Here is a 23,885-nt window from a genome sequence, read left to right on the forward strand (position 1 = left end):
CAGAAGTCGTGATACATGTTGGTACCAACGGACATGGGCAGGAAGAGGGATGAGGACCTGAAGTGTGGGCTGACAAAGGGTCTCGGCCCGAAATGTCAACTGTACCTCCTCCTAGAGATGCTGCCTAGACTGCTGCGTTCACCAGCAACTTTGACGTGTGTTACTTGAGGTCCTGAAGTGTGAGTTTCAGGAATTAGGCAGAAGGCGTTCTCAGGATTGCTACCAATGCTACATGACAGTGATGGTAAGAATTGGAGGAGATGGCAGTTGAATGCGTGGCTGAGGAGTTGGTGCAGGGAGCAGGGTTTTCGATTTTTAGATCATTGGGATCTCCTCTGGGGAAGGTGGTACCTGTAACAAATCAAAGCCAGAACTAACATATAGGGAGGCTTTGAGAAAAGAGAAGCAGAATAAAGGGTGTAAAGGTAGGAAGGTAGAAGGGCTAAAGTGCATGTACTTCAAGGCAAGAAGCATCACGAACAAAGGTGATAAACTGAGAGCTTGGATACATACATGGAATTATGATGTAGTGGCCATTACGGAGACTTGGCTGGCACCAGGGCAGGAATGGATTCTCAATATTCCTGGATTTCAGTGCTTTAAAAGGGATAGAGAGGGCGGAAAAAGGGGAGGAAGGGTGGCATTACTGGTCAGGGATACTATTACAGCTACAGAAAGGGTGGGTAATGTAGCAGGATCCTCTTTTGAGTCAGTATGGGTGGAAGTCAGGAACAGGAAGGGAGCAGTTACTCTACTGGGGGTATTCTATAGGCCCCCTGGTAGCAGCAGAGATACTGAGGAGCAAATTGGGAGGCAGATTTTGGAAAGGTGCAAAAATAACAGAGTTGTTATCATGGGTGACTTTAACTTTCCTAATATTGATTGGCACCTGATCAGTTCCAATGGTTTGACAGGGCAGAGTTTGTTAAGTGTGTCCAGGACAGATTCCTGTCACAGTATGTGGACAGGCGGACTAGGGGGAATGCCATACTAGATCTAGTACTAGGTAATGAACCGGGTCAGGTCACAGATCTCTCAGTGGGTGAGCATCTGGGGGACAGTGACCACCGCTTCCTGGCCTTTAGCATTATCATGGAAAAGGATAGAATCCGAGAGGAGAGGAAAATTTTTAATTGGAGAAGGGCAAATTATGAGGCTATAAGGCTAGAACTTGCGGGTGTGAATTGGGATGATGTTTTTGCAGGGAAATGTACTATGGACATGTGGTCGATGTTTTGAGATCTCTTGCGGGATGTTAGGGATAAATTTGTCCCGGTGAGGAAGATAAAGAATGGTAGGGTGAAGGAACCATGGGTGACAAGTGAGGTGGAAAATCTAGTCAGGTGGAAGAAGGCAGCATACATGAGGTTTAGGAAGCAAGGATCAGATGGGTCTATTGAGGAATATAGGGTAGTAAGAAAGGAGCTTAAGAAGGGGCTGAGAAGAGCAAGAAGGGGGCATGAGAAGGCCTTGGCGAGTAGGGTAAAGGAAAACCCCAAGGCAGTCTTCAATTATGTTAAGAAAAAAAGGATGACAGGAGTGAAGGTAGGACCGATTAGAGATAAAGGTGGGAAATTTGCCTGGAGGCTGTGGAAGTGAACGAGATCCTCAATGAATACTTCTTTTCGGTATTCACCAATGAGAGGGAACCTGATGATGGTAAGGACAATATGAGTGAGTTGATGTTCTGGACCATGTTGATATTAAGGGAGTTGTTAAAATACATTAGGATGGATAAGTCCCCAGGACCTGACGGAATATTCCCCGGCTGCTCCATGAGGCGAGAGAAGAGATTGCTGAGCCTCTGGGTAGGACCTTTATGTCCTCGTTGTCCACGGGAATGGTACCGGAGGATTGGAGGGAGGCGAATGTTGTCCCCTTGTTCAAAAAAGGTAGTAGGGATATTCCGGGTAATTATAGACCAGTGGGCCTTACGTCTGTGGTGGGAAGGCTGTTGGAAAAGATTCTTAGAGATAGGATTTACAGGCATTTAGAGAATCGTAGTCTGATCAGGGACAGTCAGCATGGCTTTCTGAAGGGCAGATCGTGTCTAACAAGTCTGATAGAGTTCTTTAAGGAGGTGACCAGGCATATAGATGAGGGTAGTGCAGTGGATGTGATCTATATAGATTTTAGTAAGGCATTTGACAAGGTTCCACACGGTAGGCTTATTCAGAAAGTTAGAAGGCATGGGATCCAGGGAAGTTTGGCCAGTGGATTCAGAATTGGCTTGCCTGCAGAAGGCAGAGGGTTGTGGTGGAGGGAGTACATTCAGACTGGAGAGTTGTGACTAGTGGTGTCCCACAAGGATTGGTTCTGGGACATTTACTTTTCGTGATTTTTATTAATGACCTGGATGTGGGGGTAGAAGGGTGGGTTGACAAGTTTGCAAATGACACAAAGGTTGGTGGTGTTGTAGATAGTGTAGAGGATTGTCGAAGATTGCAGAGAGACACTGATAGGATGCAGAAGTGGGCTGAGAAGTGGCAGATGGAGTTCAACCCGGAGAAGTGTGAGGTGGTACACTTTGGAAGGACAAACTCCAAGGCAGAGTACAAAGTAAATGGCAGGATACTTGGTAGTGTGGAGGAGCAGAGGGATCTGGGGGTACATGTCCACAGATCCCTAAAAGTTGCCTCACAAGTAGATAGGGTAGTTAAGAAAGCTTATGGGGTGTTAGCTTTCATAAGTCAAGGGATAGAGTTTAAGAGTCACGAGATAATGATGCAGCTCTATAAAATTCTGGTTAGGCGACAATTGGAGTACTGTGTCCAGTTCTGATCGCCTCACTATAGGAAGGATGTGGAAACATTAGAAAGGGTACAGAGGAGATTTACCAGGATGCTGCCTGGTTTAGAAAGTATGCATTATGATCAGAGATTAAGGGAGCTAGGGCTTTACTCTTTGGAGAGAAGGAGGATGAGAGGAGACATGATAGAGGTGTACAAGATAATAAGAGGAATAGATAGAGTGGATAGCCAGCGCCTCTTCCCCAGGGCACCACTGCTCAATACAAGAGGACGTGGCTCTAAGGTAAGGGGTGGGAAGTTCAAGGGGGATATTAGAGGAAGGTTTTTTACTCAGAGAGTGGTTGGTGCGTGGAATGCACTGCCTGAGTCAGTGGTGGAGGCAGATACAGTAGTGAAATTTAAGAGGATACTAGACAGGGATATGGAGGAATTTAAGGTGGGGGGTTATATGGGAGGCAGGGTTTGAGGGTCGGCACAACATTGTGGGACGAAGGGCCTGTACTGTGCTGTACTATTCTATGTTCTATGTACCTTCGAACTAACTTGCCTATCTGTCAAAGACATCTTGTATGTTTTCCATCATATTAACCAATACCAAATACACCCCCCACCCTCTTACCATAAGACCAGAGGACCATAAGAAATAGGCCATTCAGCCCATTGAGTCTGCTCTGCCATTCAATCATGGCAGATCCAATTCTTCCAGTCATCTCCACTCCTCTGCCTTCGCCCCATACCCTTTGATGCACTGGCTAATCAAGAACCTATCTATCTCTGCTGTAAATGACTTGGCCTCCACAGCTACTTGTGGCAACAAATTCCACAGATTTACCACACTCTGACTAAAGTAATTTCTCCACATCTCTGTTCTAAATGGACGTCCTACAATCCTGAAGTCATGCCCTCTAGTCCTAGACTCCCTCCCATGGGAAATAACTTCACCATATCTAATCTGTTCAGGCCTTTTAACATTCAGAATGTTTCTATGAGATCCCTCTTCATTCTCCTGAACTCCAGGGAATACAGCCCATGAGCTGCCAGATATTCCTCATATGGTAACCCTTCATTCCTGGATTAATTCTCATGAATCTTCTCTGAACTCCCTGCAATGTCAGTATATCATTTCGAAATTAAGGAGCACAATACTCCAAGTGTGGTCTCACGTGTGCCTTATAGAGTCTCAACATCACATCCCTGCTCTTATATTCTATACCTCTGGAAATGAATGCCAACATTGCATTCACCTTCTTCACCACCAACTCAACCTGGAGATTAAACTTTAGGTTACCCTGCACAAGGACTCCCAAGCCCCTTTGCATCTCTGTGTTTTGAATTCTCTCTCCATCTAAATAATAGTCTGCCCGTTTCTTTCTTCAACCAAAGTGCATGACCATATACTTTCCAACATTGTATTTCATTTGCCACTTCTTTGCCCATTCCCCTAAACTATCTAAATCTCTCTGCAGGCTCTCTGTTTCCTCAGCACTGCCTGCTCCTCCACCTATCTTTGTATCAGCGGCAAATTTAACCATAAATCCATTAATCCCATAGTCCAATTCATTGACATACATGGTTAAAAGCAGTGGTCCCAACACTGACCCCTGTAGAACTCCACTGGTAACTGGCAGCCAGCCAGAATGCGATCCCTTTATTCCCACTCTCTGTTTTCTGCCAATCAGCCAATGCTCCATCCATGCTACTAACTTCCCTGTAATTCCATGGGCTCTTATCTTGCTAAATTGCCTCATGTGCGGTACCTTGTCAAAGGCGTCTGAAAATCCAAGTACACCACGTCTACATCATCTCCTTTGGCTACTCTGCTTGCAATTTCCTCAAAAAATTACAGTAGGTTAATCAGGCAGGATTTTCCTTTCAGGAACCAAGCTGGTTTTTGCCTATCTTGTCATGTGCCTCCAGGTATTCCATAATCTCATCCCGAACAATTGATTCCAACAACTTTCCAACCACTGATGTCAGGCTAACAGGTCTATAGTTTCCTTTCTGCTGCCTCCCACACTTCTTCAACAGCAGCTTTATCCACTCTCAGACCATTAAGCTTCCTGAGCACCTTCTCAGTCGTAATTTTCACTGCACATACTTCACTTCCCTGACACTCTTGAATGTCCGGTATACTGCAGACATCTTCCACTGTGAAGACTGATGTAAAGTACACATTCAGTTCCTCTGCTATCTCTGTGCCTCTCACTACAATATCTCCAGCATCATTTTCTGTTGGTCCTATATCTACCCTCAACTCTCTTTTACCTTTTATATACTTAAAAAAGCTTCTGGTATTTTCTTTGATATTAGTCACCAGCTTCCTTTCATAATTCATATTTTCCTTCCTAATGACCTTCTTAGATTCCTTCTGCAAGTTTTTAAAAGCTTCCCAATCCTCTATCTTCCCACTTGCTTTGGCTTCATTGTACGTCTTCTCTTTTGCTTTTACTTTGGCTCTGACTTCACTTGTCAGCCACAGTAGTGTCCTTCTTCCCTTTGAAAATTTCTTCTTATTTGTTATTTATCTGTCTTTCACTTCCCTCATTTTTTGCAGAAGCTCCAGCCATTTCTGTTCTGCTGTCCTTCCTGCTAGTGTCCCTTTTCAGTCAACCTTGGCCAGTTCCCCTCTCATGCCACTGTAATTTCCTTTATTCCACTGAAATACTGACACATTGATATTTAGTTTCTACTTCTCAAATTTCAAAGTGAACTTGATCATATTGGGATCACTGTTCCCGAAGGGTTCCTTAACCTTAAATTCTCTTATCACCTCCAGATCATTGCACAACACCCAGTCTAGCACAGCCAGTCCCCTAGTGGGCACTGTGATCAGTATGAACTGGGTGGGCCAAAAGTTCTGTATCCATGTTGTACTGTATTCCCCATCACTCACCTCTCTTGGGCCTGGTGATGAGGGAGTTGGTGGTTCCTTTCTCCAGCTGACAGTACCCATCAATTAGATTGGCCATGTTCTCTGCCATCGCCAGTGAAGCGGTTGTTATGGTCAGGGGCTGCATTGAACATAAGAGAGTATGAGACAACTGGCAACATGAGAACTTCAGTCTCTCAGAGGTTTCCACCTGTTCAAAAGGGCAACAGTCATACCAGTACCCCTGACGGGCAGGGTGGCTTGCCCCCGTGACTGGCATCTGGAGTGAGATAGATCAGCTGGGTGAGTGGTGCTGCAACTACAACCTTGCACTCAGTGTCAGCAAGACCAAAGAATTGATTGTGGACTTCAGGAAATTGGGGGAACACGCACTAGTCCTCATCCAGTGGTCAACTGTGCAAACAGTGAGTAATTTCAAGTTCAAAGGTGAAAACATCTCTCTAGATCAGTCCTGGTCCTAACACATTGATGCAATTGCAAAGAAGGCACGACCGTGACTATATTTAATTCAGAGTTTGAGAAGACTTCACTCAGAAAGGCAGTGTCCATTATTAAAGATCTCCAGCACCCAGGGCATGCCCTTTTCTCACTGTTACTATTGGGTAGGAGATACAGAAGCCTGAAGGCACACACTCAGTGATTCAGGAACAGCTTCTTCTCCTTTGTCCCAATTCCTAAATGGACTTTGAAGCTTTGGACACTACCTCACTTTTTTTAATATACAATATTTCTGTTTTTGCGCATTTATTTTAAAAATCTATTCAATATACATAATTGATTTACTTGTTTATTTATTATGTTTTATTTTATTTATTATAATTTTTTTTCTCTCTCTCTGCTAGATTATGTATTGCATTGAACTGCTGCTGCTAAGTAAACAAATGTCACGTCACTTGCCGGTGGTAATAAACCTGATTCTGATTCTGTCTCCAAAGACACTCACAAATTTCAAGAAATATATGATGGAGAGCATTCTGACTGGTTGTATCATAGTCTGGTATGAAGGGGCCATAGCACAGAATCAGAAAAAGCTGCAGAAAGTTGTAAACTCAGCCAGCTCCATCATGGGCACTAGCCTTCAAACCATCGAGGACATCTTCAAAAAGGTGGCATCCATTATTCTGTCACCAAGGGCATGCCCTCTTCTCATTGCTAACATCAAGGAGGAGGTACAGGAGCCTGAAGCCACACCCAATGTTTTAGGAACAGCTCCTTTGCCTCCTCCATCGGATTTCTGAATCCATGAACACTATTTTCTTCAAATTTTGGTACTTAATTTATTTTTATTTATACAGTGGGGCTCCAAAGAGAGAGGGGACGTGGATGATATCCCATCCCAGCATTCCTAATGGCTAGCGCTACTTATTGTTTTTGTGTTAAAATGCTTTTGTAGGATGTTCAAGTTCATTTATTGTTACATTTTAGCTTGTGTTAGACAGTTACGGTATTCACTTGTGAGTTTGTGCGTCACCCTGACTGTAACTGGGTGCGTTATAAACCCCTCCTCTGTCTGCATTTGACTGAGTGGGTTCTTTCCTCAGGTGATCGTGCCTGGTCTGTATTTGTGTTTGTTGCAATAAAGACGTCAGTTGAGTTAAACGAGCCTTTCTCATCTGTCATCATGGACCAAGTGATCGCTACAACACTATTTATTGTAATTGATAGTTTTTTATTATTATGCATTGCAATGTACTGCTGCCAGAAAACAACAAATTTCATGACTATGTCAGTGATAATAAACCTGATTTTTACAGTGGACCATGAGACAGTTAATGAGACAGAGCACAACCAAACAGAGTAATGATTCTGTAATTTAGAGGAGCAGAATTAGGCCATTCAGCCCATCGAGTCCGCTCCACCATTCCATCACAGCTGATTTATCATCCCTGTCAACCCTATTCTCCTGCCTACTACCCATAATCTTAGATGCTCTGACTAACCAACTAAGTATACTCTAAGTATACTCAACGATTAGGCTTCCGCAGACATCACAATGAATTCCACAGATTCACCACCCTCTGGCTAAAAATATTTCTCCTCATCTCTGCACAAAATAGAAGTCCCTCTATTCTGAGGCTGTGCCCTCTGGTCCTAGACTCCTCCCCTCTAGGAAACATCTGCTCCATGTCTATTCTATCGATGCCTATCAATATTCATTATGTTTCAATGAGATCCCCCCTCATTCATCTAAACTCCAGTAAATACAAACCCAGAGCCATCAAATGTTTCTCATACATTCATTCTTTCATTCCAGGCATTACTCTTGTGAACCTCCTCTGGACGGCCTCCAATGCCAGCACATCTCTTCTTAGATAAGGGGCCTAAGATTGTTCAGAATACACCCTGTACGGTGTCGCCAATGTCTTGTAAAGCCTCAGACTACATCCTTGCTTTTATATTCTATTCCTCGGAGGCTGTGCTCTCTGGTCATAGATTCCTCACTAGAAAGGCAGAGTTCACAATGCAGAATTCCAAAAGACCAATTTCCCTCAAATTCCCACTACACCCATTCCTAAAGGACCAACCCCTAAACCAAATAAATCTCCCAAAACCACATCCCAATGAACCAACCACTTCACATTCCCACTAAACCCAATCCCAGCAGACCAACTCCCTTCACATTCCCACTAAATACAATCCAAATGGAGCAAGCCCTTCACATCCCCACATGGAAAGCATTCTAACTGGTTACGTACTCGCTTGATATGGAGGCTCCAATGCACAGAACCACAAGAGGCTGCAGAGGGCTGTAGACACAGCCAGCTCCATCATGGCCACTAGCCTCCCCACCGTTGAGGACATCTTCAAAATGCAATGCCTCAAGAAGGCAACATCCATCATTCAGGACCCTCATCATTTTGGACATATCCTCTTTGCATTACTCACACTTAACATTTAGAAATAGCTCCTTCCCATCAGATTACCAAGCAGTTCATGAGCCCATGAACACGACATTGGTATCCTTTCTTTGTGCACTATTTATAGAATTTTACGTATTGCACTGTACTGCTGCCGCAAAACAACAGAGTATTTCACGTCACTTCAGTGATAATAGACATGATTCTGATTTCTGGTGGAGAGAGGCTCTATAGTAACGGAGAAAACTTACCTGGGAAGCCCCGCTGATCGCCAGTTGAAGCAAAGCTTTTGGGCTGTTCTCTGAATGAACTGATTTGATGGAGAGAATCTGCAAGAACTCGGCCAAACTGATGGGCTGTACACAAACGAAGAAGAAGATAACATTTCATTCCTCTTTGGGGAATACACAGTTTAAACTTTAATCGTCACCATCTGGCAGGGTACTGCTGCACAGGATAGAGGGCAATATGGTAGCGTAGTGGTTAGCATAACACGCTACAATGTCATCCATCTGGGTTCAATTCCCTCTGCTGCCTGTAAGGAGTTTGTACATTCTCCCTCGTGATGGGGTCATTTTCCTCCGGGTGCTCCGAATTTCTTTGATGTTCAAAGAAATTCTTCAAAGATGTATGGGTAAGGGTTAGGAAGTTGTGGGCATACCATGTTGGTGCCAAAATGTGTGGCGGAACTTGTGGGTTTCCTCTGGCACATGCTCAAACGGTGTCACTCTTTGATGCAAACAACATATTTCATTGTGTGTTTCAAGTCTCAATATCCATGTGACGAATAAAAGTAATTTAATCTAATCATAGAAAGGGACCCTGAAGCCCACAATGTGGTTCTACCTGGGCAAGTACACAGTAGGGATTATTCCCATGGGGAAGTTATCAGATCACATCCGTTCGGGATAAACTGAAGTGATACTGGTGGTGTCCTGCTACCCATCATATACGTATCCTTCCTTGTCAGAGGCCACACAACATCTATTAACTTCAACTGAGTCTGAGGAGAGCATTCTGACTGCATCACCATCGAGTATTGAGGGGTCAACATACAGGATGTAAAGAGACTGTAGAGAGCTGTGGACTTAGCCAACTCCATCATGGGTACAACCCTCCCAATCAACAAGGGCACCTTCAGGAGATGTCGCCTCAAGAAAATGGCATTCATCATCAAGTGCCCCACCTCGCTGGACATGCCCTCCCCTCTTTACAACCATCAGGGAGGAGGTGCAGGAGATTGAAGATCCATAATAATTCAGGAACAGCCTCTTTACCTCTACTGAACAGACAATGAACCCATGAACACTACCTCAATATTCGTTGTATTTTGTACTATTTAATTATTCCGTAATTTAGAGTTATTTTACACCTTTGCACTGTTCTGCTGCCTCAAAACAACAAACTTTACAACAAAAAAGACTTTGTAAGAAACCTGATTCTGATTGGAACTTTTGTGTGTGATCTGATTCAAAGAAAACCCAGTTAGAAAGAGAGTAGGGTTTAACAATGAGATGGAGATGAAGGGATCTCACTGGGATCATGATGATCAGTTGCTTTTGGTCAGGATTATCTGAGGATTTCCCTTCTCCACCCCTCCCACGGCTCTCTGTAGACCACCGGAGTTGCCGCCTGTGATCACCAGCCCCCTCCAGCAGACCACACACCCAGTGTGCTGCGCAAGCAAAAAACAAGAGATGTGGTCAGGACGGACAATCCTGTGGGGAGACCGTCTACAGACATTTGGTGGTGGTGCCGTTCATAGTCCTGGGCTATTCTTCGCTGTGTTCAATTTCTCAGTCCCCCTTCCTGTGGGATTCACTCAACTCATTCTCCATGATTCACTCCTCTCTCTCTCTCTTTGAATCACTGCATCACTGAATAGCATCTGCCTCTGTCTTTCTCTCTTTGACTCACTGCCCTTCTCTTTCTCTACATGACTCAATCCCCCTCTTTCTCTTCCTGTGATTCACCCACTCACTCTTTCTTTCAAAAGAACAATTGCCTCTCTTCCCTTGACTCCTCATTCATTCTCTCTCTCTCACACACATACACAAACTCATCAGATATAGGAGCAGAATCAGGCTATTCAGCCTATCAAGTTGAGTCTGCTTTGCCATTCTATCATGGCTGATTTATTATCCCTCTCAACCCCATTCTCCTGCCTTCCCCCATAACCTTTGACACCCTGACTAATCAAGCACCTCTCAACCTCACCTTTAAATACTTGGTCTCCACAGCCGTCTGTGGCAATGAATTGTACAGATTCACCTACCTCTGGCTAAAGAAATTCCTCCTTAGCTCTGTTCTAAATGGATGTCCCTCTATTCTGTGTTCTCTGATCCTAGACTTGTCCACTACAGGAAACACCCTTCGTTTGGGAGGCTGAAGAGGTCTGGATTATGCACCCTTCTACAGATGCACAGTACGGTGCGTCCTGACAAGCTGTATCACTGCTCGGTATGGAAGCTGCACTGCAATGGACAGTAATTCTTACAACGGATAGAGAAAACTGTCCGACACATCCCCAGCACCAGTTACCCACCATCAAGGACATACTGACAGAACAGTACTGGAACAGGGCCAGTAACATGATGAGGGATCCCACCCACCCTGCTCATGGACTATTTGTCCCACACTCGTCAGAGAGGAGTCTATGTAGCATCCACTCCAGGATCACCGGACTTAAAAACAGTTTCTTTCCCAAGCAGTAAGGCTGATTAACACCTCCACCCAGTAACCCACCGCTCCACACCCCCAACCACCACTACTTTATCATTTCCTGTCAGTCAGTCTATGTACAGACACTTCTGTGCCTAACGTCACTTTATGGAGAGATAATCGATCTATGTACAATATATAAAATATCTTATGCAATTAATATTTAATGTGTTTTAATTATTGTGTTCTTTACCTTATTATGTTTGGATCCAGAGTAACCATTATTTTGTTCTCCTTTACACGTGTGTACTGGAACTGTCATTAAACAACCATGAACCTCCTCTGGAAGCTCTCCAATGCCAGTACATCTTTTCTTAGATAACAGGCTGCTCACATTACATCAAGAGCCGACTGACCAATGCCTTATAAAGCATCAGCATTACATCCTTGTTTTTTAATTGAGACTTGACTGGGTTTTTCAAGGAGATGATGAAGATAATTAGTGAACCTTTGTAAAGCATTTGACAAGGTCCGTCCTGGTGGGCTGATCCAGATGACGAAGAACACCATAAGATTGGTGGGTTGGATCCAGAGAAGACAGAAACTCTACTATGCATGGCAAAAGGAGGAGGGTTGGGAATAGGGCTAGCAAACCTATCCTGTAAAAATCCAGAGCCAAAGAAATGGTAGCAGAAGCTCCAAAGTCCTCATCCCTGGGAGAGGAAGGATTTTTGTGTAGAAGGTATTCAAAGGGTTACACCTGGGGACAATTTGAAAGACTTGCCCTCAAACAGAGGACTCTGGTGAACTTATACCCCAGTAGGGGCAATGGGCTTCAGAAGAAGAATAGAAGATAGAGTGCAGTGGTGTCGGGGTGTTATTCTGACTGGAGGTCAGTGATCAGCAAACAGTACTGCGACTGCTGTTACTTGTGAGAAACCGGATACCAATGATCCAGATAAAATTGGAGGAGGCTGGATTAGCAAGTTACTAATTTTGCGGAAGACACAAAAGTAGCGTCATGGTATCGTAGTGGTTAGCACATCACTTTCCAGCACCAACTTTCAGATTATTTATTTATTTCAAAATAGGGTTCAGAACAGGCCCTTCTCGCCCAGTGAGCTGTACCACCCAACAACCAGCAGAGTCTAATCACAGGACAATTTACAATGACCAATTACCCTACTAACTGGAATGTCTTTGGACTGTAGGAGGAAACCAGAGCATCCAGAGGAAACCTATGCACTCTTGGGAAGAGCATACAAACTTCTTTTAGAGGGCGCCGGAGCTGAATTCTGAACACTGATGCCCTGAGCTGTAACATGCTACCATGGCACCCCTTCATGGTTCAATACCCACTGCCATCTGTAAGGAATTTGTACATACACCCTGTGACCGCATGGGTTTCCTCCGACAGTCCGAAGTTCCATGGGTTGGGGTTACTGAGTTGTGGGTATGCTATATTGGCCCCGGAAGCAGGGCGATGCTCACAGGCTGCCCAGATGAAACCTTGCTGATTTGATTTGATCCAAATGATGCATTTCACTGTAGTTTCAATGTACAGGTGACAAATAAAGTTCATGGTAATTGGCAGATAAAGGATTCGTGGAATGTGGATTAGTTGGGAATGTGGGCAGAGGGATGGCAGCTAGAGTTTAATCGGGACATGTGTGAGGTCAAGAGTAATAGGAAAGTTACAGAAAATGGCAGGACATAGAGAGGACTAGGGTGCAAGTCCATAGATCGCTGATGGTGACAACACGACTAGAGTATAGTATTCACGTCTTCATTGGGCGGTGCAAAGAATATAACATTTGTAGCCTTATAATCTTCATTCATCACATTTTGAGTTTTGTGCGTAGTTCTGGCTGGCCCATTTCAGGAAGGATGTAGAGGCTTGGGAAAGAATGCAGAAGAGGTTCACCAGGATGCTGCCTGGATTAGAGGCTATCTGCAGTTAGCAGAGGCTGGATGAACTTGTGTTGTTTGCTCTGGAGCGGCAGAGACATAGGGATAGGGGAGACCTGGTAAAAATTTAAAGTTCAAGCTACATTTTTTATTAAAGTACGTATGCCACACAACTTTGAGATTCATATCCTTACAGGCTGCTACATAACAAAGGAAACCCACAGAACACATTAAGCACCCAAACACCCAATGTGCCCAAAAAAAAGAAGAAATTGTGCAAACAATAAAAAGTCAGCAAATAACATTTAAAACTAAACTTCACGAAGCCAGTCATCACTGCAGCCGATTCAGGAGCCTGTTAGCTGCAGGCCACAGCCTCAGTTCAGCGAGAGACGAGTAAACCTCACAGAGCTATGAGCTGAACGCTGGCCCATCAATTGCCTCTGGCTCCAAAACAGTGAGCTTTTCAATCTGGCCCGGCTCTTAAATTGGCCGATCATTGGGTCATTCCTCGTCCTCGGGCCCACACCCTGCCACTTTGATTCACTCTTGGCAGATACTATACAGAGGCAGACACACGAACAGACAAAGAATGGGGTGGATGGGAATATGGATTATGGTTTGTTAAGAAGGCGTAAGGTGTGTCGGGGGATTGAATTCAAGGTAATGTTGCCACTCTGTAAAGCTCTGGTGAGATGGCACTTGTAGTATTGTGTTTGGTTTTGATCATCTCATTGTAGAGGGGATGTAGAAACGTCAGAGAGGGTGCAGAGGAGATTTATCAGGATGCTGCCTGAATTAGAAAGCGTGTCTTATGAGGACAGGTGGAACAAGCTAGGGCTTTTCTTTTTGGAGCAATGGAGGATGAGAGATGACTTGATAGAGGTGTACACGATGAAAACAGGCGTAGATCAAGTAGACAGCCAGAAACTTTTTCCAGGGTGTAAATGGCTAATAGCAATCATTTTCAGACGACTCATTGGAGAAATGCATGGGGGGGAGGTGTCCGAGGTAAATTCTTCACACAGAGAATGGTGGGACCAAATAGGGGTGGTGACAGACACAGATACATTAAGGACATTTGAGAGACTCTTAGAAAGACATTTGGATGGGAGAATATGGAGGGCCTTTTGGGAGGGAAGGGTTGATTTGATCTTAGTGTTGGTAGTAAGGTCAGCACAAGATCATGGGCTGAAGGGCCTGTACTGTTCTATATCTGGCATCATGCTTGGTACAGCCATGGTTGGCCAAAGGGCCTGCTCCTGTGCTGACTATGAAACCAGTCCTGTTCCATGCCTCCCTCCTTCCCTCTCTACTTTCACACTCCATCGCTCTCAGAGCCTCCGCTAGCTCCTGCCTGGCCGCAGGCTTCCCAGCACCCCCTGTACTCACCCCGTCCTTGTTAACCACCTGCCCGATGCCCTGCCGTCCAATCACCAGGTCCACCGCTATCGTCCAGCCTTGCTGTAAAACAGAGAGCCGGGTCACTGTGGAACATGGAACAGGACAGAGCACACAACACAAAACACGGGATGCGGAGTGTGGAAATCAGAGAGCGGGACATACAGCATAGATTCAGATACAGATTCTTTTACCGAGCACAAGTACAGTGACGTGCATCATTTTGCATGCGGTATGTCGGCCTGCATTAGTCGGGGGTTTGAGTGAGGTAATGCTGCAGCTCTCTGAAACATTGAGTAGACCACACATGGAGTATTGTGTTCAGTCCTGGTTGCCTCATTATAGGAAGGTTGTTCATGGAACACGCTGCCAGGGGCGGTGGTAGTGGCAGATTATTCTCTCTGGTCCTAGACTTGCCCACCACAGGAAACATTCTCTCCATGTGCACTCTATCTAGTCCTTTCAATATTCTATAGGTTTCAATGAGATTTCCACCCCCACCCCCCCCGACCATTCTCCGGGAGTACAGGCCCAGAGCCATTAAACGCTCCTCATATGTTAACCCTTGCATTCCTGGAATCATTCTATGAACCTCCTCTGGGCCCTCTCCAACGCTAGCATATCTTTTCTTAAATAAGGGGCCCAAAATTGCTCACGATATTCAAGTGTGATCTGACTAATGGCTCGTAAAGCCACAGCATTACATCCTTGCTTTTATATTCTAGTCCTCTCAAAATGAATGCCAACATTGCATTTGCCTTCCTGAATCACAAAGCTGCAAGTTAACCTTCAGGGAATCCTCCTGCATTTTTACACCTTGGATTTCTGTGTTTTCTTCCCATTTAGAAAATAGTCCACAAGTCCACACCTTTATTCCTTCTACCAAGGAGCATGACGATACACTTCCCCACAGTATAGTCCATCTGCCACTTGTTTGTCTATTCTCCCAATCCGTCTGTCCTTTTGCAGATTCCCTGATCCTTCAACACCACCTGACCCTCCACCTATCTTTGTAACGTCAGAAAACCAGGTCACAAATCCATCAAGTGAAGAGGGGAGAGTGATGGCAAGAGGGGACAGTGATGAGAGAGAGGGGAGGGCGATGAGAGAGGAGAGAGCGATGAGAGAGAGGGGAGAGTGATGAGAAAGGGGAGAGTGATGAGAGAGAGGGGAGAGTGATGAGAGAGAGGGGAGAGTGATGAGAGAGGGGAGAGTGATGTGAGGGGAGAGAGTGATGAGAGAGAGGGGAGAGAGTGATGAGAGAGAGGGGAGAGCGATGAGTGAGGGGAGAGCGATGAGAGAGTGGAGAGTGATGAGAGAGGGGGGAGTGATGAGAGAGAGGGGAGAGTGATGAGAGAGGGAGGAGAGTGATGTGAGAGAGGGGAGAGTGATGAGAGAGGGGGAGAGTGATGAGAGAGGGGAGAGTGATGAGAGAGGGGGAGAGTGATGAGAGAGGGGAGAGTGATGAGAGAGAGGGGAGAGCGATGAGTGAGGGGAGAACAATGAGAGAGAGCGGAGAGCGTGACGGCGAGAGGGGAGAGCGACGGCGAGAGGGGAGAGCGACGGCGAGAGGGGAGAGCGAAGGAGAGGAACAGGCTGATTAATTTACAGGATCATTGGCTTAAAATTCCAGGAAGGCACTAAAAATACATCCCCTCGCTAAGCAAATCAGCCAGCATCTCACTGAGCTTTACCCTTGCCACAGCTGGCTTATTGTGATCAATAAATTCCTGTCACTCAGTCAGAGAGTCACAATGCAATCCATGGTTACAGGCCCTTTGGCACAACCAGCCCAGGCCGACTGCTAGTCCATCCACCTAACTAGACTCAATTTCCTATATTTAACACAAATCTCTCTAATCCTGCACACCAGCACCTCCCACACCGCCATAACATAAAAACATAACGAACAGGAGCAGGAGTCGGCCATCTGGCCCGTCGAGCCTGCTCCACCATTCAGTAAGATCATGGCTGATCTGACCATGGACTCATCTCCACCTACCCGCCTTTTCTCCATAACCCTTAATTCCCCTACTATGTAAAAATCTATCCAAACTTCTCTTAAATATATTTACTGAGGCAGCCTCCAGTGCTTTATTTGGCAGAAAGTTCTACAGATTCACCACCCTTTGGGAAAAGCAGTTCCTCCTCATCTCCATCCTAAATCTACTCCCCCAAATGGTGAGGCTATGTCCCCTAGTTCTAGTCACAGCTACCAGTGGAAACAACTTTTCTGCTTCTATCTCATCTATCCTTTCCATAATTTTATATGTTTCTATAAGATATCCTCTCATTCTTCTGATTCCAGTGAGTACAGTCTCAGGCGACTCAATCTTTCCTCATAGTCTAACTCCCTCATCTCTGGAATCAACCTGGTGAACCTCCTCTGCACCGTCTCCAAAGCCAGTATATCCTTCTTCAGGTAAGGAGACCAGAACTGTACAGAGTACTCAAGGTGCGGCCTCGCCAGAATGTTGTACAGTTGCAGCATAATCTCGCTGCTCTGAAATTCAATCCCTCTAGCAATGAAGGCCAACATTCCATTTGCCTTCTTGATCGCCTGCTGCACCTGCAAACCAACCTTTTCTGATTCATGCACAAGCACTCCCAAGTCCCTCTGCACAACAGCATGCTGTAATTTATCACCATTTAAATAAGAATCTCTTCTTCCATTTTATCTTCCAAAGTGGATGACTTCACATCTACTAACATTGTACTCCATCTGCCAGACCCTTGCCCACTCAGGTAGCTATCCAAGTGTTTCTCAAATGATACTACTGTACCTGACTCAAACACTACCTCCAGCATCTTGTTCCATCCACTACCACTCTGACATCTCGTTCCATCCACTCCCACTGTCTGACATCTCGTTCCATCCACTCCCACCCTCTGACATCTCGTTCCATCCACTCCCACCCTCTGACATCTCGTTCCATCCACTCCCACCCTCTGACATCTCTTTCCATCTACTCCCACCCTCTGACACCTCGTTCCATCCACTCCCACCACCCTCTGACATCTCGTTCCATCCACTCCCACCCTCTGACATCTCGTTCCATCCACTCCCACCCTCTGACATCTCGTTCCATCCACTCCCACCACCCTCTGACATCTCGTTCCATCCACTCCCACCACGTTCTGACATCTCGTTCCATCCACTCCCACCACCTTCTGACATCTCGTTCCATCCACTCCCACCATCTGACATCTCGTTCCATCCACCCCCATCCTCTGACATCTCGTTCCACCCACTCCCACCCTCCGACGTCTCGTTCCATCCACTCCTACCCTCCGACATCTCGTTCCACCCACTCCCGCCCTCTGACATCTCGTTCCATCCACTCCCACCATCCGACATCTCGTTCCATCCACTCCCACCATCCGACATCTCGTTCCATCCACCCCCACCCTCCGACGTCTTGTTCCATCCACTCCCACCATCCGACGTCTCGTTCCATCCACCCCCACCCTCCGACATCTCGTTTCATCCACTCCCGCCCTCTGACATCTCGTTCCATCCACTTCCACCCTCCGACATCTCGTTCCATCCACTCCCACCTTCTGACACCTCGTTCCATCCACTCCCACCACCCTCTGACATCTCGTTCCATCCACTCCCACCACCCTCTGACATCTCGTTCCATCCACTCCCACCACTCTCTGACATCTCGTTCCATCCACTCCCACCACTCTCTGACATCTCGTTCCATCCGCTCCCACCATCTGACATCTCGTTCCATCCGCTCCCACCACCTCCTGACATCTCGTTCCATCCGCTCCCACCACCCTCTGACATCTCGTTCCATCCGCTCCCACCACCCTCTGACATCTCGTTTCATCCGCTCCCACCACCCTCTGACATCTCGTTCCATCCGCTCCCACCCTCCGACATCTCGTTCCATCCGCTCCCACCCTCCGACATCTCGTTCCATCCGCTCCCACCCTCCGACATTTTGTTCCATCCGCTCCCACCCTCCGACATCTCGTTCCATCCGCTCCCACCCTCCGACATCTCGTTCCATCCGCTCCCACCCTCCGACATCTCGTTCCATCCGCTCCCACCATCTGACATCTCGTTCCATCTCCATACTATCCTCTGCCCCTCAGGTACCTATTCAGTATTTCAGCTCTTCCCTTAACCTTGAGTTTTACTCTCCCCTACTCTGGGAAAAATACCATTACCGTCCCTTATATCTGTACCTCTTATAATTTTATAAGCCAGTATAACAGGGCCGCAGAATCTCCTACATTCCAAGGAATAAAGACCTAATCTGGCCCGCCGCTCCCTATAATTTATGCTTTCTGCCCCTGGTATTGTCCTGCTTGATCTTTTCTTCACTCTCTCCAGTTTAACTGCCTCTCTCCAATAACAGTGTGGCCAAAACTCTACCCAGTGCTCCAAGGGCTGCCTCATCAACAACTTGCACAACTCCAACATAATCTCTCAACTCCCATATTAATGTCTTGAATTAGAAATACAAGAGATTCTGTAGTTGCTAGAAATCCGGAGCAACACACACCAAATGCTGGAGGAGCTCAGCAGGTCAGGTTGCATCTATAGAAAAGAGTAAACAGTTGGTGTTTGAGGCCGAGAGTCTTTATCAGGACTGGAAAGGAAGGAGGCAGAAGCGTGGTGAGGGGCAGGAGTACAAACTGGCAGGTGATATGTGTGACCAGATGAGGGAGAAGGAGGGCTGGGTAGGGGAGAGGGCAGGTGAAGCAAGAAGCTGGGAGGTGGTACGTGGAAGAGACAAATAGCTAGAGAAGAAGGAATCTGACAGGAGTGGACCATGGGAGAAAGGGAAGGAGGAAGGGAACCAGAGGGAGGTAAAGGGCAAGTGAGATGAAGAGAAGGGGTGAGAGGGGAACCAGAATGGGAAATGGACAAAAAAGACAGGAGAGCAGGGGGAAATTACTGGAAGTTGAAGAAATCGACGTTCATGCCATCAAGTTGGAGGCTATCGAGACAGAATATGAGGTCCTGCCGAAAAGTGTCGGCCCAAAACGTTGACTGTACTTTTTCCATAAGATGCTGCCTGGCCTGCTGAGTTCCTCCAGCATTTTATGTGTGCTGCTCAGAATATGAGGTGTTGCTCCTTTAACCTGAGTTGGACCTCAGCATGGCAGTAGAGGAGGCCATGTCAGAATGGGACTGAGGAATGCAATTAGCGGTGGCAGAGAATGGACGCAGTACCCTGTCACTGGTGAGTCTCTGGCCAACAAGCAGTGAAACAGGATGGAGACACAGAAACACCATCTGACAGGAAGGGCCACCGCACAGGGTCGGAAAGAGCTGCAGAAAGTCAGAAACTCAGCCAACTCCAGCATCCAGGACATCCTCAAGAGGTGACACCTCAAAAAGACGGCAATCCGTAATTAAGGACCCCTTCACCCTGGACATGCCCTCTCCTCATTGCTACCATCAGGGTGGAGATACACGACTCTGAAGACACACACTGAACATTTCAGGAACAGCTCTTCCCCCCCACCCGCCATTAGATTTCTGAATGGACGGTGAACCCACGATCACTATCTCAACGTTTTGCACTCTTTGCTATACTACTTATTTAATTTAATGCACATATTAAATAGACAGTCTGCTGGAGGAACTCTGTGGGTCGAGCAGGATCTGTGAGGGTAGGGCGTGGAGTTTTCAATGTTTCGGGTCAAGGCCCGGTATCGGCACTTGGCCCAGCCCGGGATGTCCGGTAATGATGCTCTTCCTGAGCTGAGGTACAGCATGCACCAGGGTCCCTGCCAAGAGCAGGGAATGGGCTGGAAGTTCCGGCAGTAACCGTGGGCTGGTCAGCACAGGGCTCCGGAGCTCATTACCGCTAGGCCGCTGTCAGACGACCGGAGGGACACGGTTAAAGCCAGCAGCACTTACACCCAGCTCACACGTGAAATGCTCCTGTTCAAAGTCGGTGACGGTGTGGAGAATCTGGAAGAACTGTTGAATGCATTCATCTTCCTTCAGGTGTGCGAATTGCTGGAAGGTTTGCTGGATGAGCTTACGAAGGTGCTTTACCTGGAGAGAAGCGGCGAGGAGGAGGGTGATGGTAGGGGAAGAGGAGGAGAGGAGGGGAGTGGAGAAGAGGGGACAGGAAAGAACAGAGGGGAGATGAGGGGAAGGGAGAAGAACTTGTTCAGTAATCATACAGTATTCTCTGAACCCCACCTTCCCCCTCACCTGGTCTCACCTATCACCTGTCAGCTTGTATTCATTCACATTTCCCCACCTTCTCATTCTCTCCTCTTCCCCCTCCCTTTCCAGTCCTGAAGAAGGGTCTCAGCTCAAAACATTGGACAGTTTATTCCTCTTGACAGATGCTGCCTAACAAGCAGTTTTGTGTGTCTTGCTCTCTGTCACATGGAGAGTGCACTAGTAACAGGCTCAGAGAACCACAAACTGGTAGAATGTGTTGAAGATGTGTGTGTGTGTGTGTGTGTGTGCACATATGTGTGTCTGTGTATGAGGGAGGAAAGGGTTTTGTTTGATTGTTGTTGTCCCTGTTTTTCTCTGTTTTGTGTCGTTTCGCTGAGCATTGTGGGTATGCTATGTTGGCTCAGGAGTGTGGCAACACTTGGGGGCTGCCCCCACCACATCCTTAGGCTGTTGACATCCTTCGGGCCCGAGATTGTGTTGGTTGTTAAGCCAATGATACATTTTACTGTATGTTTCGATGACCACGTGATAAATAAGAGAATACGAATAGGAATTTTTGTGGATAAAATTATAAGACTGTGTGAATGTGTACAGTCATTTCCCCAAGGTTGGCGAATCAAGAAGCTGAGGGCACAGGTTTAAGGTGAGAGGGGAGAGGTTTAATAGGAACCTGGCTAGCATGAGAGGGCATTTAAAGTGCTTGGAAGTAGGTACAGAGGAGATGTCCGGGGTGAGTTTTCTTTTTTTTTACGCAGAGAGTGGTGAGTGTGTGGAATGGGCTGCCGGTGGCAGTGGTGGAGGCAGGTATGATAGGGTCTTTTAAGAGACTCCTGGAGAGGTACATGGAGCTCAGAAAAATAGAGGGCTATGGGCAACCCTAGGTAATTTCTAAAGTAAGTACATGTTGACAGAGCATTGTGGGCCGAAGGGCCTGTATTGTGCTGTGGGTTTTCTATGTTTCTAACATTTATAAAACAGATGGACAGGCTCATGGCTAGGAAAGGTTTGGAAGGTTATGGACAAAACGCTGACAAATGGGACTGGCTTGGAGGGGCCACACTGCTCAGCAGGGAGCAGATAGGCCGAAGGACCTGTTTCATAATGTGTAACCCTGTGGCTCTCCTCATCAGCACGGTATAACTCCACACTCTGCCACTGACATGGCCTTACTAACCGATTGACAGGGCAGGGGGACCAGATAAACTTGTCCCCTCACATCAGTCACAGCCATACAGCACAGAGTAGGGCCTTCAGTCCACCTGTCCATTCCAAATTACAGGCAGTACAGTGGTGTAGCAATTAGCAGAAGACTTCAGGCAGGTTCAATTCCTGTGCTATCTGTAAAGAGTTTGTACATTCTCCCCGTGACCACATGGGCTTCCCTCAGGTGTTCCAGTGTCTCTCCACAGTCCAAAGATGTACCGCTTAGGGTTAGTGAGTTGTGGGCATGCTATGTTGGTGCATGCGCTTTGGTAGAAGACATAAAGCTGTGGACTATTTTCTAAATGGAGAGAAAGTACAAAAATCGGAGGCACAAAGGGACTTGGGAGTCCTTGTTGAGGATCCCCTAAAGGTTCGTTTGCAGGTTGAGTCTATGGTGAGGAAGGTAAATGTGATGCCAGCATTCATTTCAAGAGGACTAGAATATAAAAGCAAGGATGTCATGTTAAGACTTTATAAAGCACTGGTGAGGCCTCATTTGGAGTATTGTGAGCAGTTTTGCAGTTTTGAACAGAAGTGCTGGCATTGGAGAGGATTCGAAGGAGCTTCCCAAAAATAATTGCAGGATAGAAAAGATATGATGGCTCTGGGCCTGTACTCACTGGAATTTAGAAGAATGAGGAGGGATATCATTGAAACCTATTGAATATTGAAAGGGCTTGGATAGAGCAGATGTGGAGAGGATCGTTAGAGACCCAAGTCATCCCAACAACAATCTATTCCAGCTGCTACCATCTGGGAAACGGTACCGCAGCATAAAAGCCAGGACCAACAGGCTCCGGGACAGCTTCTTCCACCAGGCCATCAAACTGATTAACTCACGCTGATTTGAGTGTATTTCTGTGTTATATTGACTGTTCTATTTATTATAAATTACTATGATTGCACATTGCACATTTAGATAGAGATGTAATGTAAAGATTTTTACTCCTCATGTATGTGAAGGATGTAAGAAATAAAGTCAATTCAATTCAGTTCCTATTGTGGGAGAGTTTTATGATCTCATGGTATGTCAGTGATAATAAGGCAGACTCAGTAACAGGTACTTTCCCCAAGCAGTCAGGCTGATCAACAGCTCCACCTACTAACCCACGCCTCCAGATCCCCAACCCTCATTTCTTGTCAGAATCACCTTATGTACAGACACTCCTGTGCCTAGTATCACTTTATGGACATAAAATCAGTCTGTGTACAGAAGCAATCTCATGTATTTATATTCATTGTGTTTTTATTATCATTGTGTTCTTTATCTTTTTGTGTTTTTTGTGTTGCATCAGATCCGGAGTAACAATATTTCATTTTCCTTTACAGCTGTGTACTGGAAATGACAGTAACCGATCTTGAATCTTGGATCTTAATTCTGCTTGATCATACTGAAACTGTTAATGTAACAAAAGGAAAGATGCTAGAATGAGAAATCTGCCTGGTTGTGGTTTTGATCACAAGGTGATCTCTCACCTTCATGCTGTCTTGTAACTGCTTGGGAAAGAACAGATCGAGACCGACATCCTTCCTGTTAAACAAAAGGCAAGAGCACGTCAGAGAGCATGTTTGAAGTCATTAAATAGTCACTGCCTCAGGCAAGTGATAGAGAATCAACAACTACCCATGAGTGAGAAGTCACCAAACTGGTGTTAAGACTACTGCTTTGACCCGCACCTGACCTCTCCAGCAGACAGCGAGGAAAGAAACGGTGGCAGTGAACAGCCTGCACTACTGTTGAATGCTGAGAGTACCTGGCCCACACACAGGCCGCGGTGGTAATAAATGGTAAAAGTGCTGCTGAGAGTAGTGCACTCAGTCCAAAACATCACAGGAACATAGTACGTGCTGTAAATTTCTGTGCTCTATTTTAATACCAATAGCAGGATCAATACCAATACTCCACAACTGCTAGTACCTACAGGAGGCCTGACCTGCTGAGTTCCTCCATCATTTTGTGTGTAGTGCTCTAGATTTCCAGCATCTACAGAATCTCTTGTGTTTGGGGTTAATGAGACAGGCTCAGAACCACAAACTGCTGGGATGTA

At 46.1% G+C, this 23,885-nt stretch overlaps 1 protein-coding gene across 4 annotated transcripts in view; it reads right to left on the reverse strand.

Moving 5' to 3' along the window:
• The window catches only part of ptk2ba (protein tyrosine kinase 2 beta, a), a 212,456-nt gene that overhangs the window by 92,637 nt on the left and 95,934 nt on the right, over window positions 1-23,885 (reverse strand). For all 4 annotated transcript variants that reach the window (XM_063055392.1, XM_063055391.1, XM_063055389.1 and 1 more), the window contains exons 7-11: window positions 23,314-23,368; window positions 20,356-20,496; window positions 14,460-14,531; window positions 8,750-8,854; window positions 5,644-5,761 (exon numbers count right to left, since the gene is read on the reverse strand). In XM_063055392.1, the coding sequence (XP_062911462.1) occupies window positions 5,644-5,761; window positions 8,750-8,854; window positions 14,460-14,531; window positions 20,356-20,496; window positions 23,314-23,368 (491 nt within the window). The remainder of the gene's footprint in view (window positions 1-5,643; window positions 5,762-8,749; window positions 8,855-14,459; window positions 14,532-20,355; window positions 20,497-23,313; window positions 23,369-23,885) is intronic.

Source organism: Mobula hypostoma, chromosome 8 (assembly GCF_963921235.1).
Source record: "Mobula hypostoma chromosome 8, sMobHyp1.1, whole genome shotgun sequence".
Taxonomy (NCBI): domain Eukaryota; kingdom Metazoa; phylum Chordata; class Chondrichthyes; order Myliobatiformes; family Myliobatidae; genus Mobula; species Mobula hypostoma.